This window comes from Lampetra planeri, chromosome 2, assembly GCF_965212315.1.
Source record: "Lampetra planeri chromosome 2, kcLamPlan1.2.h2, whole genome shotgun sequence".
NCBI lineage: Eukaryota > Metazoa > Chordata > Hyperoartia > Petromyzontiformes > Petromyzontidae > Lampetra > Lampetra planeri.
In genome coordinates, this window is record NC_136108.1 from 25,210,222 (window position 1) to 25,226,336 (window position 16,115).

The 16,115-nt window shown below is 44.5% G+C and overlaps 1 protein-coding gene across 1 annotated transcript in view; it reads right to left on the bottom strand.

Moving 5' to 3' along the window:
- LOC144724254 (CUB and sushi domain-containing protein 1-like) overlaps positions 1-16,115 on the bottom strand; it is a 267,119-nt gene that overhangs the window by 178,873 nt on the left and 72,131 nt on the right. The window contains exon 3 of the mRNA XM_078603232.1: positions 11,984-12,096. Coding sequence (XP_078459358.1) covers positions 11,984-12,096 — 113 coding nt within the window. The remainder of the gene's footprint in view (positions 1-11,983; positions 12,097-16,115) is intronic.

Genomic DNA, 16,115 nt, shown 5'->3' on the forward strand with positions numbered 1-16,115 from the left:
AAAAAACCAGACCAGTGGCGATACCATTTTTTGCCCCCACCCCCCGTCTCCGGGCAGCCCTGTCTTGTAGAGTCCAAGAACAAGATTAGCCTCTCGTGCGGAGAGCTCCGTGGCATTAAATCAGCTCCGTTGAGACTCGAACAATTACATTTTCTCCACGGTGTGCATTTCACAAAAGCGCTTGGGGATGAAAGTTCGCATCTGCTTCGGGCCCAGGTTGTCCCAGATGCTCCCACTCGGTTCAGCAAATATATGAACACACTTGTGTTTTTTTCACCGACAGATGTTCAGGAATATATACTTAGGCATTATTCGATACTTTACCCGTAAGTTATTATTGTTCTTGTTTATCCAAGAACGCTTTACTGAGTCTCGTGATTGTTTTCCTGGAGGGTCCTGCCAAGTTTTGTGTTTGCAGGAGGGGGTAGTTGCTATTTGTGTCATCCCAATTGAGTAATATGCAGAACATTTTTGAGCATTGGGATTTTTTGGACAATACCAGTTATGTTGAACTTTTTCGGTTTGTTTTAGCTACGGGAATAAACCACAGAACCCAGAGAAAACCAATGCGGAAATGGGGGAGAACGCACAAACTTTACAAGAGAGGCATCCGAGTGGGGGATCAACCTCGGGCCCTTCTTGCTGCGTTACCACTCTGGCACCCATTCGCCTGTTGTCAATGTCTACCCTAAACGATTGGCATCTAGGCTTTCCACCGTCAGTACAGCTTACTTAATAACAGCACCTGCCCCTTGAGATGTGATCTACCATGTCCAGATGTAGCGAACAAGGTTCAATCGTTCTTCTTCATCTTCTTCTAATTGACATTCCTAGCACGTCAGTGCACTTGCATGCGAGTGGAAACATGAGCAAAACCCAATCACACCTGGGGGTGGACTTTTTAGAAGGCGTCGTTTACTTTCCCCTCGGACTGGTGATATCGTTGTGTTCCTTCCCCCTCTTCTCTGGCTTTTGAAGCTGTTCCCTGGGCATCAGTTTTGTTGTTGTTGCTGCCTAGGTCCCTGCTCGGACACCTGCAGCCGTGGAAGCACAGGTGCACTTTGCGCGGACGTGAATTTGCCTAACGCCTTTACTGGTTTCCCTCACCGTTTTTTTGGAAGAACGTATACTTGTTTTAGTAACGCGGCGTGATAATAACTGGGTATTGACCCCCTGTTCTTCACTTTTCCCATCTCCATATGTCACGTTTGATAAATGCAATTTTGCTAAAGGTTAAAGAGTTACTGTGACCCCCATTGGAGAATGAGTGAAAGGTCTGAGAAAGGTGACGGGCGTGGATCTATTCCGGCTGCTGGCACGGTGTTCTCGGGGGGTGAGCGGCCAGCTCTCCGAATGCAGAACTGCATAAACAAGGGTGCAAGTTCGTCAGCAGAGCAGCAGACGTGTTTTTCTTGTTAGGGAAAGGTCACTGATAAATAAGACAGGAAGGTTGGAGGCAAAGGCAAGAGACCTGAGGTGGACGGAGGTTAATGGCAAATAGATGAAATCGTGGCCCCAACAACAACAACATGCAAAAGATGGAACGACCAGATAAAAGGCAGCTATCAAAAGAGCAAAGATCAGGCCGAATACCAAAATTTTGGAAGTTCTGCGAGGTGTTGCGAGTGTCAAACCACCGCCAAAGGTGTTCCCCAGTCGAGCGCCATTGAGAGCAACAATTCTCAACCTTGCCGCCAAGACCTTCAAACTGAAATATTTGGCAAGAAGGTTTGGATTGTGAGTGACCTTTACGCAAGCCCTCCCCCCCCTCTCTCTCGGTGGCCACGATAACGGGCAATCGTTTTCCAAGTCCTTGCATAATGTTCAGTTTGTGATATGGATTCCATGGGCGCAATTCACGTAATTTGATGGATTTGGTAGAACAAAACAAGTAAGTCATAGATTAGCGATTGTCCACCTAGTTTACTCCATCTTATTCACACGGTCACTTCATCGCGCACTCTCAAATGCGCTTCTGCAGTCGTCTGGAATGCTCTTCCGATATTAGGAAGCCACAGTTTGAATTCAAAATTGAAAACTAATTTCTTTACAGCTGCTTTTTGTGTTTTAGTTTGTTGTACGATTAAGCACGGTTGGCTACGTAGAGTGCGTAAGAAGTTCAACGTACGAATGGAACACACCTCAGTTTTCGAACAGACCTTGTGCGTTTGCCAGAAATCTATCAAGGTAGCCAGCACCAATGCAGAGCCATGCTGTGGATGGATTGGCAAGAGTCCAGCATGGTGCTGTGTGGTGTGACCCGCAGGGAAATGCACCTTCGCGACAAGACATCTCCATAGCTCGGCACCGCCGGTGACATATGGGGTTGAGCAGTACACTTGTGTCAGCCTCTTAAACATCACGGTATCTTAGCCTCGCTTTCCGGGACATGACAAATATTGTTTAAAATCATTATTATAAAAAAAAACCCCGTTGATATTACTGTCTTCAAATCTGTCCATCTCTGCTTTAATCTCAATTTTGTTTTCCCACCGTATCCGCCGTCGACGTTTCCCACACCTATGAATAGCACGGTTGCCTATCTACGGTGCGAAATAAGTTCAACATGCAGACAGACAGACATACGTCTCTGCCCGTGCCCCTCTCTGCCCCTGCCGAGTTCTCTGTGTGCATTCTCTCTATCTCTCTCTTGCTGTGGCCATAACCCCGGTGTTCTCGTCTGTTCTCTCTCACAACAGTCCTACACTCTGGCGCTCTGCTACTCAATAGGGTAGTTCCACGTGGCGCTCTAAGCCTTAATTCATGTCCGTGCCTCTGCATCTACCAGTTACTGGCAGGCTATTGGTCAGCAGTACTGGGAGATTTGGGTTTGTAAATTGCAACACCATTGAGGACAACTTTGTCCATGGAGCGTGCCTTTTTTTCCATTTTAAAACTAAAAACGGAACTATATTTTATTTTACCTGGCATATAGCTCTATTTCAGAAGCGACCTGGTCACACCTAATGATAGTTCAACGAAGTGGCTTATCACGTGGAAATGTATAGCAGCCAAATATTCTAAATGCACGTTGATTCTAAATGTGGAGGGAAATATCGAAGGACCTGGAGAAAAATCCATGCAACCACGGGGAGAACACGCAAACTCCAAATACAGCAGGCGTCAGGGTGGGTATCAAACCCACTGTCTCCTGTATACCAGGCGAGGTAGTTAACATCTCACCACCGTGGCACGCCAAGATCTGCCAGCCTTATTTCGAGAGATGTGAATTGAGCATAGCACGAGCAATGCTTGTGATGCATCCCCTTGGCTGGTGGATGAGCTCAATCTTCTAAGTGTATTTTTGGCTAGGTATTGTAGGCTCAGTTTAAGCCTTTCACGAACAACAATAACAGACGCACAAATTATGTTAAGAAATTTGTGATATACCAGCTAAAGAAGGTCCCACATGCTCTCTAATTATGCTGCATTAAACCATTGCGACATTAAACACGTGCCGTAATTAAACAATTTCCTGCAAATAAATCTATTTTTTTAAGGACCAGGTTTAATTGTACCCTAAATAACCTCGAATGTATAAGATGTTCATTTTTAGGAATAATCATGCAAGGTAACAAAAGGTCATTGGCTAAATGGCTCAGCGATAGCATTGGGTCACGACAAATCTACAGCTAAAACGAAAGGTCATTCAAAGCACCACCGTGAATTCCTGAAGCAATTTTTGCAGAGCAAGTCAATTTCACAGACTGCTCAGAAAAGTCCAGCTCCTCGGAAATAGGAATCTGGAAAGCAATGGATGATGGAAAAATGATGCTCAAGAAGATCCTGCTGCTTCCGTCGAACACAGCGAATTGTTTTAAAGAAAGGAAGGTGCATATTTATTTCAGGATTTGAGAAATTTAATTAAAAAAATGATAGATCAGCAGGTGTATAATCACTGCCTACAAAGCTTGCCACGCGTATACTCTGTTACAAATAAAATAACTATGTGCATCATTATTGTATTTTAAATTACAACACAATGTTGAAGATTATACCGTGTTCCCAGACCATCATTAACCAATGGCACAGAGCCAATGTAAAGTTTAAACAGAGCCCGATTCCCAAAACTGTATACAAATTATACATCATTGCCGATGTCTACAAATATAGTGATTCAATCAAGGCCGTAAATATAATATATATTGGGGGGGACACATCCCCCCCAATTTTCAAATATGCTCAAAATGTCCCCCCCAATATATTGCTATAAAATATATTTCTGTTTATTTGATTGTGGTTATGGTTGTACCCTAATATCTGCCATTACATACAATGAAACAAGAAAAGGTAAAAAAAGAAAAAAACTGAGCAATGCAATACAATACACTATTAGACATTATTGTAAAAAAAAAAATCCATCCCATGTGTTATTGATTTTTAAAAATATTTTAGGCAGAAAATTATTTTCAAATTTAGATTTTTTCTGGGGGGGGGTCCCCCAGACCCCCTGGAAGATTTGGTCCCCCCCAATGTTGACTCCATGGCTACGGCCTTGGATTCAATCACAACCGAAAATGCTCACCCGACGTTATGGACACGGCATATATGACACAGACAATCAGCAAGTAAAAACAGGCCCTCTGATTGGTACTTAAAGGACCTGAAAGGGGATTGGTTATAGGCAGGGAGATTGAAGGGATGGGAGGAGAAATACAACATGGAAAGAACGGGGAATGGAGGATGATTGACAGGGAGGATGCTTGGAATCCGTTAGGAAAAGTGGAAGGTGATTGGCTGGAGGGAAAGCGGAAGGTCAAGGAACCTTCGGGAAAGGGGCTTGAGGTGTTTATGAAGGGGAAGCGACGGAGTTGGAGATGCTTGGAGAAAAAGGAAGAGCTGTGTGTCTCGTGCTGGGAGAAATAAAGACTCATATTATTGAAGACTGCAGTGTTGGGTGTCACTAGACATGTATTACATTGCCTGACAACTGCTGTACTGTTGATTGATTGATAAAAAAAAACTTTACCGGCAGTTCAGTTTCATGAGAGTCGTAAACATAAAATAATTATCAAAAACAATCGCAATCAGGACTGTGATGATGACAATTTCAAGCAATGTTTTTGTCTTGATTGAAACATTTCCTGCATCACACTTTGCGACAAGCATCCGAGTTTTCTATTCTGCGAGCTAAATGGAGTTTAGCTTGCAGAATTACGGATACATGGAGTTCAAGTCCATGGAGCCGAGAACTTCATGAAAGTGAATTAAATATTTCATGTATTCAAAACGCGTGGGGAACGAGTGTGACATCTCATTTGGAGGGGAGGTCTCAGGAAATGATGGGAGATTAAAATTCTCTCCGCGTAAAGCATTGTCATATTTTTTTCTCATCACGAAATCCCGGTACATGATAATCATTTACGTTTCCATTGATCAAAAACATCATGTTGACAAACCGTCGCGGGATGTTTACGTCTATGATTGATCCTCAGTTAAGCATTGCTTTTCGGATAACAAGCCGGTTGACAGCTGTCATGCATTATTCCATTTACAAATCCCACACAGCTGGACAACGTGAATGTAATTGCATTGCATATAGATGTATTTCTTGAAGTGCTGTTTAAATTCTAGATTTGAAGCTTTTGTGACTGCAAGGATTCATATTCTTAGTTTTTTTCGGTAAAATCACGTAGGTAAAAAAATTAAATTAAAATTAATAAAAATAAAATAAAATAAAAATCACGACGTTTCGGAGGCAACACAAGCCTCCGTCTTCAGGTGGAACCGTCACAGCACGATAGCTGTATCGTGCTGTGACGGTTCCACCTGAAGACGGAGGCTTCAGGTGTATCGTGCTGTGACGGTTCCACCTGCAGACGGAGGCTTGTGTTGTCTCCGAAACGTCGTGATTTTTATTTTATTTTTATTTTACTTTCATTAATTTAAATGTGTTTACCTACGTGACTTAACGGAAAAAAAACTTAGAATGTGCTGTTTAAAGCCACGTGTGTTTGGTACGTTTTATAGCACGATGAGCTCCATTCCTTGTAATTATAAGATGAACTCTTAACGAGTGGATTTCAACAAGCGAGAAGTCTCTTAATCATTCTGTGAACTATGTCGATGCAATTTCGGAAAATATTGCATCGTGAATGAAGTATGACACCTGGGTAGTTGTGTGCAGTATTCTATTTCTCTCCGATTGTGCTATTGGATGACAAATGTATCACGTACAGCGACACCTTGACTTTCGTCCACTTGACTTTCGTCGCTTTGCTCTTTCGGCCGTTTTCAATTACAACCACATTTTAAATGTCGTCCACGCACTTTGCTCTTTCGTCCGATTTCATCCCAAACCTTCCACGACGTTCGTGCCACGCGCCATCTTTTTCGTTCAGTCTTTGAATAGAAGTCGTTCAGTGAGCATCTCTTATATTTGTGTTTATTCATAGATGATTAATACTGTACATATTTCTGTCATTGTACTCTAAACAATTAATAGTTATATGTTTACTTACGCAAGAATACCATTTTTTCAAGGTATCATTTTGTTTCTTTATTTAGTTTTGGTTATTTATTCTTATGTTTATTCTTCATTTAATTCTGTTTATTTAGGGTTTGAACGCACGTGTTATGTAGTTACTGTAGTTATTTGCATGTACGTTTATATATTTACTGTAGTTATTTCCACGTACGTTTTGCGCCGGCCAAAATAAATGTGCAAGCTAAATAAAGGCTCGGCTTTGACATTGGTCCATTTTTGACATTCGTCCATGCTCTGGTCCCTAACCAGACGAAAGTGCGAGGTATTCCTGAAATTCAAAAACGGCGGTGCCTTTGGACAACTGAACACCAAACGTGGGAGTAGAGCACAAGATCTTCTCCCACGTTTGGTCCTCTGCCAACAGCGTAAAGCGATATCCACATTTGCAGCTGTAATAAAGGCGACAACTCTACGAACGGCGGTAACATTTTACGAACGTGTGCAATGGCAGCGAACAGGGTCGTGGGCACGCTTGCGATGACGACAGCAAAACCGTGGCTCGGTTGATGGTATCGCCTCTGGCCAGCGTCACCCACGTTGAGAGGTCAATTCTGGGTGAGATGTAAACGTGGATCAGGCACGCGTATCAGCGGTGTTCACCGGGATGTGCAGGGGGACATTGCATTCAACAATCCGCGACGAGTAGAATTCAAAAAATGTTTGTGGCCCAGCCAGCGCCTAAAAGATTAACAAACAAAAAGTAAAGGCGACATGCTTCACGTCTGTCATGTCTTGCCAGCCAGATTTGCACGTCAGGGTAAATACACTTGGATTCATTGTTCGAATGGAAACCATCCCAGACTTCTGTGGGAAAATGAAATGATGACAGTTTCAGGGACATGCAAGATCTACTAACAGTTGCTTTCCATGAAAATGTAAAGACTGTCACCGGTGCTTTGTGTTGTGACTCGAACTAACTGAAGTGTGACATCCATCTGAAGTGCATTGGACTGTTGAGAAAGGCAGCGCTGCTTCAGCATGATAATGCATTACCACATTCCGTTTGGAAAACACGGACATTATGCCCTGGAACGTCCAACAGACCACAGCCCTTTTAAAACTTCCATCAGTTCGGACCGCTGAGAGAAACTCTACACGGAAGGAGCTTTGGCCTTGATGATGCTGTGAAAAATTAGTGACACTGTCATGGATAAAGGAGCAAGCACAAGGCATCTGTGCGGCTGCCATTAGGAGCAGGATCATTATGCCATGGTCCAATATTGAAAATGTATTGACGCATTACTCCGTTGGGATTATGCGCAGCGATCAATGACCCCTGTTGGCAGACGAATGCCGCACAGGGACAGCTGCCACTGTGGTTCCCCTTAAAATGGTTGAGACAAGATGACATTAATTCTAGATTTGAAGCTTTCGTGACTGCAAGGATTCATACTCTTAGGTTCTTTCGGTAAAGTTACGTAGGTAAAACATTAAAATTAATAAAAGTAAAATAAAATAAAAATCACGACGTTTCGGAGGCAACACAAGCTTCCGTCTTCAGGTGGAACCGTCACAGCCACGACAGCTGTATCAAGTAAATGAGAGATTGCAGGAGCGACCACTCCGTGTATATAATGGTTGGAGAGGGGGGGGGGGGGACTGGGCAAGTACAGCACACTTTTTATTCATATGGTAAGGTGAGGCTTAAGAGGGTGAGCCTTTGTTATGGAGAGGTACGGTTTGTGACTCAACCTGTGAAAACAACTGAACATGGTAAACCTGTAATAGTTGTCTGTCAAATAAGATTGGCCAAATAAGTGTAGTTAAATCTTTTTTGCATGGTTAATCACATCTTTCCAATGATTACTCAGTTTGTAACCATCATCACGGTTGAAATTATGTCTGTCTTTGTATATTTGTATGGCTTCGTGTACAAACCTTTGATGGTAGCCAGGAGGTTTGCAGAGAAACTTGGTCTCGGAAAAGACAATTTCATGAGAGCCCACCGAGTTGTAGCAATGATCGGCAACGGCCGAAGAATCAGTTCTGCCGTGTTTTAGATCTGACTTGTGCTCGCGGACATGATCAGAAACATGACGTTTCGTTTCTCCAATGTAGCAATCACCACAAATGCAACTCAATTTGTAGACTCCAGGATACTGTAAGTCAGGAACGACATCCTTCACAGATGGAATCAGATCATGGATTTTATGCACTGTACTGAATCGGACTTGGATCTTATGTTTGTTTAGGTTTTACCAAAGTCCCAGTACCGGACACCCTAACAATAATTGAGGACTTAGTCCAACATGGATTGAATTCTGATGTACCTGCGCTGGTTAGACATTGCCTCACCAACACCTATTTTACCTGGAATGGCACCTTCTATAAACAGAATGAGGGTACCCCTATGGGCTCCCCCTTGTCACCAGTTATAGCCAACATGTTCATGGAAAAGTTTGAATCAGACGCCTTTCAGACATCCACCCTGCGTCCTTCCCTGTGGAAGAGGTATGTGGATGACACTTTCGTCATCTGGCCACATGGCCTCCCAGCATTGAACCACTTCTTGGACCACATCAATTCTAGACACCATCCATCAGATTCACCATGGAAGTGGAGAAAGACGGTAAACTACCATTCTTGGATATTCTGTTTGAGAGGAGGCCTGACGGATCCTTGGGACATTCTGTCTACAGGAAAGCCACCCACACAGATTCCTACTTGAAACCGGATTCCCACCACCACCCATCTCAAAAGAATTATCTCATCAAAACGCTATACCACAGAGCCCATGGCATTTTTGACCAACACCACCTGGCCGGTGAATTAAGACATGTACATCGGCCCTCAGGATGAACGGATACTCTGACCGCACTATCCGCCAAGCTGTTTCTCCCACCACACAGAAACAGCCACATGAAACTCCGACCAAAACTATCACGTTAGCATACATAGCAGGCGTGACCAAAAAGATCTCCAAAATTCTAAACAAACATAAGATCCAAGTCCGATTCAGTACAGTGCATAAAATCCGTGATCTGATTCCATCTGTGAAGGATCTCGTTCCTGACTTACAGTATCCTGGAGTCTACAAATTGAGTTGCATTTGTGGTGATTGCTACATTGGAGAAACGAAACGTCATGTTTCTGATCGTGTCCGCGAGCACAAGTCAGATCTAAAACACGGCAGAACTGATTCTTCGGCCGTTGCCGATCATTGCTACAACTCGGTGGGCTCTCATGAAATTGTCTTTTCCGAGACCAAGGTTCTCTGCAAACCTCCTGGCTACCATCAAAGGTTTGTACACGAAGCCATACAAATATACAAAGACAGACATAATTTCAACCGTGATGATGGTTACAAACTGAGTAATCATTGGAAAGATGTGATTAACCATGCAAAAAAGATTTAACTACACTTATTTGGCCAATCTTATTTGACAGACAACTATTACAGGTTTACCATGTTCAGTTGTTTTCACAGGTTGAGTCACAAACCGTACCTCTCCATAACAAAGGCTCACCCTCTTAAGCCTCACCTTACCATATGAATAAAAAGTGTGCTGTACTTGCCCAGTCCCCCCCCCTCTCCAACCATTATATAAACGGAGTGGTAGCTCCTGTAATCTCTCATTTACTTGATACAGCTGTCGTGGCTGTGACGGTTCCACCTGAAGACGGAAGCTTGTGTTGCCTCCGAAACGTCGTGATTTTTATTTTATTTTACTTTCATTAATTTTAATGTTTTACCTACGTGACTTTACCGAAATAACCTAAGAGTACAAGATGACATGTAAGGTGATTTGAATTGCTGAGGCATTTAAGCGCCATGTCCATGCCAAGTCAAATAATTTTTAAGTAGAAAAAGAGTCTGTCGAGTTGTTTTTCACAAATATTCTCTGAAAATAAATAACGTTTTTCTATCTTTTTTAATTGAAACGCCTTCCTGTTTAATATGCATGAATATTCCGTCAAGAAATAAAGGCACGTTTACTTTCGTATTTATCCAGGACACCCACACGGAGTCGTGGGACTACTTTTTTTTCTAGAGGGTCCCGCTTTGTTGGGTTTTTTTTTCAAGATGTTTTTGGCCAATGAATGAGTTGTTTATTATACACGTGTGAGGAAACCGGAGCGCCTGGAGAAAACTCAATCGCGCGAAGCAGCAAACACTCTACTCCCGTACAGATGGAAACAGGATGCTGTACCACCTTCTCATGGCGAGCCCAGAGCATGGCGCCACCTCGACGGCCACGGGAAGAAGGGAGTTTCACAACACCATCTGTGTGCGGTGATCCATCAACCCTCGCTGCTGCCTCCACAGCACCGGATTACGGGCAGCCACGTGCAGCGTCGTAGCCACCGTCGTCTGGCACGTGGAAGCACCGTGGCAGCAGCAGAACCCCCAACGTTCCAGGGGTGCCCTCTTCACCGTGCCCCCTCTTTGAAGGTGCTCACCTCGCCCCCCGCCCCACCGTGCCGCGTCGTGTAGCCCCAAATTTGTCGTCATGAGCCATCGACCTGAGTCGTCTGCCGCGTGAATACGCGTCCTGTTATTGGCACCGCACAGATGATGTTCTGAAACTCCCTTCCAGGTGGGTGTCCAGGAGGTGCCATACCCTGGGCTCGTCCGGGAGAAGGCGGTACTGCAAGTGGAATGATTGCCATCTAGTTTAATCTGTACGGAGATTAAGCGTTGCCCCCTCGCCCGCGTGGGTTTTCTCCGGGTGCTCCGAATTCCTGCCACGTGTATAATAAACAACTCACTAATCGGCTAAAGACACCTTCAAATAAAAACCCATGACAGCGGGACCCTCCACGAAATAAAAAAAAGTCCCGCGACTCGGTGTGGGGGGTTGTCTTGGATAAATACTCAAGTAAACGTGCCTCGGTTTTTGAAACGGAATTATTCACGCATATTAAATAGGAAGGTGTTTAAACAAAAAAAGGAGAGAGAATAAGTGACCCCGTACACTCTTCGAGGGCCTCGCGTTTTAAGCCTGAGAGCTCACGCGGCACAGGAAATAGGTGCCCTTTGTGGTGCATTTAGATGATCCATTAGACCAAAATAGATTCCACAGATTCACATCGCTCTGCATTATGCAGATTCAGACTGCTCTACGCCAGATTGCATGACACTACGGCAAATGCGGATTGGAAGCGATCACAACCACCATGGATTCGTTGTCACCACTGTGGTTGCATATCACCTCCTACCCAGCCACTAACCCCGCAGGTCTGACGCTGTCCTCGCACCCACGCTCCGGTCATCCTCCAAGCAGCAGCGGCTTTCGGCTCGCCGTCGAACAAAGGCGGTGGCCACAGCATCGCACGCTTTCAGACGCGCGCTTCTGCGGCCGTCGGCAAAGCATTTCCTACCGATATGAGGAAGCCACTGGGGCTGTGCACTTTTAAATCATCTAGATGGACAAACTAATTTCTTTCCAACTGCTTTTTGTCTTCAGTTTGTTGTCATTCCTCAGATTTAGACCTTGCATATTTGACAGAAATCTATGACAGTCGCCTACCAGCGATACTCGCGTAGACACTCACCTTCGTAATGCAGCTTAAAGCCTTGTCCACTGATGGCGAAGTCACTCGTGAGCCGGAGAGACAGCATGTTGGTGGAGCTGCTGATTGGTGCTGGCATCTGAAACCCTGTCAACCTGCAAGAGAGGGAGACCCACTTAGAGCACGCAAGCAGAGCAAACACCGCCTCTCTCCCCTACTCATGGAACAACACTATAAAGGGTCAAGGCGCAGCCCTGCAACATCTAGCTCACGCTACTGCTGGCAGAGGGGTCTCCACTACAAGGAGCTCGAGAGAGCCACGCTAAAAGATGTTTGACCTGCTCTTCCATGCTGGGCAGATGTCGTTGAAGAGGTGGAAGTGCCCACACTTTGCCCCACCACTCGCGACGTGCTGATTGGATGTGGTATACCCATTTATGCTCGCGAGTGGACGGAGGGGTGCGATTCAAGAAACATCTGTTGAATAGTTAATGGGACACAAACTCTGTGATCCTCTTCATATGGTAACATGCATGCACCTGTAAACAACATCATCAATATCGTGGCAAAGTGGTGTGGAGACGTATACCTCCGATGAGCACGTTTGGCTACGTACGCCGTGAAAGAAGTTCAGCACACATACGTACACACGGATAGGGGGACTGAGACCCAGGCGATGCTCTGCGAGAGGTGACACAAAATGTGCTCCCATCACCAACCCACAACGGCCAGCACGGCTGAAGGATGGTCAAACAATTCGCGTGATTGACGTGCCTAAGCCATCGTCCCCCAGTTCCCAGCAGCTGTGGACACTCCAGTCAGAGATTTATTTTAGCATTCTCCGAGCAAAGCCCCAAAAACATCAAGCGGACATCAGCAAACAGCGCAATTTTACCAGGTAAGGCTTGACTCAGCTATGTAGCTCCTTTTTAAAGAAGCGAACCTGGCTATCTTAAATGATAGCTCGACGAAGCGGCTTATCATCACGTGAAAATGTATAGCAGCCAAATACTCTAAACACGTAACATCGGTTCTAAATGTGGAGGGACAAACCGGAGGAACTGTACAAAAATTCACGCGACCACGGAGAGAGAGAGAGCCATGCAACGTCCAAATGTACAGCAGGCAGCAGGGTTGGGATCGAACCCACCACGTCCCCGCATACCAGGCGAGGGCCATAACATCTCGCCTCCTTCCCACCCGCATGGCTGCCTGCCCTCTGCAGCTCCAACACGGCCGCATCAAACCCCACGTGGGAGGGCAGCGACGGGCAGGGGGCGGCCGTGCGTGCTGCTGCCCCCCCACCCCATTCCCCGCATGAGCCATGACATGAAAGTTGTATTTATAATGATCATGATTGTAGTTGAAAGAAAAGTTGATATGGAATTAGTAATGAACTGTGGCCGTGTTTATAATACTGAGGGACCTTTGAAGGATTGTTTGGCTAAGAATAATATGCGAAATATAATGCACAATTACACCACACAATGGCTAACTGCAAGAGAGTGTTCAACAAAGTGAAACAGACATCCACGTGAAATTATGCCATCACCCGCAATTGATAACGGAGACATTAGCCTAATCAGAAATGTCTATTTTGCTTGAAAAACTGGTGTCAGAATTAGGGGTGAACTTTATAAAATGTAATCAAAATGTATTCAAAGGGCTGCATTCCAACGTTTGTAGAAATAGCTCAAACACACTTTGGGCACAATCAACAAAGTGTTTTTGACCATAATTTCATCCATCTTTTAGCCAACCGACGGCACCCGTTGCCGCCCAAACTCAACTCACAACGGGCCATTGTTGGCACTGCTAAAATTGCACTTCTCATGCAAGCCACGTCCCGCGCGGCGGAACGTGTGGACGGTGGTCGTGGATAGGTCGCAGTTAGGGAAGAGTGCCCCCACCACCGCCAGTCGTGGGCAGACTTTCAATCGATCGCACTTTCACCATTCGTGCCAGAATCTCCTGCGTCCTGCACCTTGGGCCCGCGCGGGGCTCCTGAAGCGATTGCCGAGTGGAGCGGCGGCGACCCACTCGGCCTTCTTCACGTCATCAACTGACACGAGCGGTCCGCACGGGCACGCTGGAGAGTCGGGGTGGGGGGGGGGGAGTCTAACCATGCCAGAATTGGCACCAGTAGCACGCAGTTACGATTTTGGTGGTGATTATGATGGTGATAATTGTGATAAACATATGAATGGTAATGATGGGAAAGATGATGATGATTAGAAATGTTCCGCTGGTAAGTAGATAATCACTATCACCCTCATCATCCGTGGTAAGTTTTGTGTGAAATGATGACAGAGACCCATTCCTCCCTCCAATTAGCACAGCTGGCTATGTGCAGTGCGAAAGAAGGTCAACATACATACATGCAAACTGGTGAAAAACGTTGCTTACAAATCGAGCCGAATCATTTTTTTAAAGAATTGTCAGGAATAAATGGAAAACATATTTGGATGATCTTCACGCAAACGCACTTTCCGGCTATTCCAATTTGAATTGCAGTCCACTGTGCCAGTGTGGGAGGTGTATTTTAATTGACATATCCTGTAGTAGGCCAGTCACAGAAAACAATCTTTATTCATGCTGGATAAATCCAATGAGCTATTAAGTTATTTTTCAGAGATGTCCAGTATCGGTGGATCAGAAATTTACAACAACAAAGGAAACAAAAGGATAGGAGTGCAAAGTATAGTAAAGGTAAGCAAATCACTAAAAATAAATACATAAAATGGATAAAGTATATAAGTTCACATTGTATAACCAATAAGCACGGTTGGCTACGTATGGTGCGAAAGAAGGTCAACATACGTACGTACAATTCTAAAGCTTGGGCAAGACAGCAAAACAACAACAAAAACAGTCCCAGACCACACCAAGGCAACACACAGCCCCTCAATAAAATTGCACATCAAAATTGAACTATCGGTACTGTACATGGGTAAGGATGAAAGTTACAAACCACATTTGCAAATGCAGTTGTATCCAGCACTAATCCTCTGCTTCAGAATATGTTCTGATACGAAGGATTGATGACGTGAAGGCGAGGAACCTCGGTTGTTCCAAAACGTTGCTGCTGCAATGGCAGACGCTTCGTCACCCATTTCTATTCTCGTTCTTGGGAGAGTTAAAATGCGATTATATGGACGTGTTAAGTTTTTTTCTTTCCAATTTGACAATGGCAATCTCCGAACGGGAGATGGATCGCTACGTTTTTTCCTCATGAGCTTCATAAAGGCACAGATATGGCAAGAAACACACACCTCAGTCTGTTTAACGTGGAGTGGGAGGGCTTTCGCCACCAATATTGTCCAGAAGAGGTTTTTGGGTTAGATCGCGTAAATATAAATGAGTCGTTAAACTTGCCGCCACCCGACGCAGTCAATTAGTAAGGTTTGTCACGTAAACACAACATTAGCATTAGCATGTTTTGTTCACATTGGCATGTTTTCTTTACGTGACAAACCTTACTGATTGGCTGTGATGGGTGGTGGGAAGGTTTAATAACACATTTATATTTACATGATCTAAGCCAAAAAAACATATCAGGCTACGGGGGGGGAGACATCTGGGCGATGAGCAGCAACTTACATAATTAAAATGCAGAAAATCTAAATGTGTAAGTAGTATTTTAGCTTGTGTGCACCGAGCAGGGACAACAACGTTCCTGCACCGCCAAAGAGTGAAATGTCACAAATGGTAAGAATCGCATATTCACCAGTAGCACGTGTCGTGTGCTTACAGCGTTTTTGTTCGTAAAATTAGAAGTTGACATTCAATAGACCAGGAATAAATGTCCCACTCTTAAACAATAACATGTTTTTTTTTACAGAAAAGCCCCATTAAGTAGAATACGACTGCAATACTTTACAAACTCCCGCTGTTACCGTTCACTGTTGTGGATAATTGCAAGTCGTTGACATGAGCATGTGTATTTCTGCCATTTTTAAATTAAATCCAAGCACACAACAACATGCCCCACGCTGAAGATGAAGTGAAGTGCTACGGCCACCAAGGTCACATCCGCGTATAATTGCTGTCGACTTACTACCGAGTGCAAAAAAAATATATAAAAAACAATCGGTGTGATTTATATCCAATTGAAACTGTGACGAATTTTCCTGAAATACGTTTGTTTTAACGTCGCCAAAATTAAAAAAAAGTT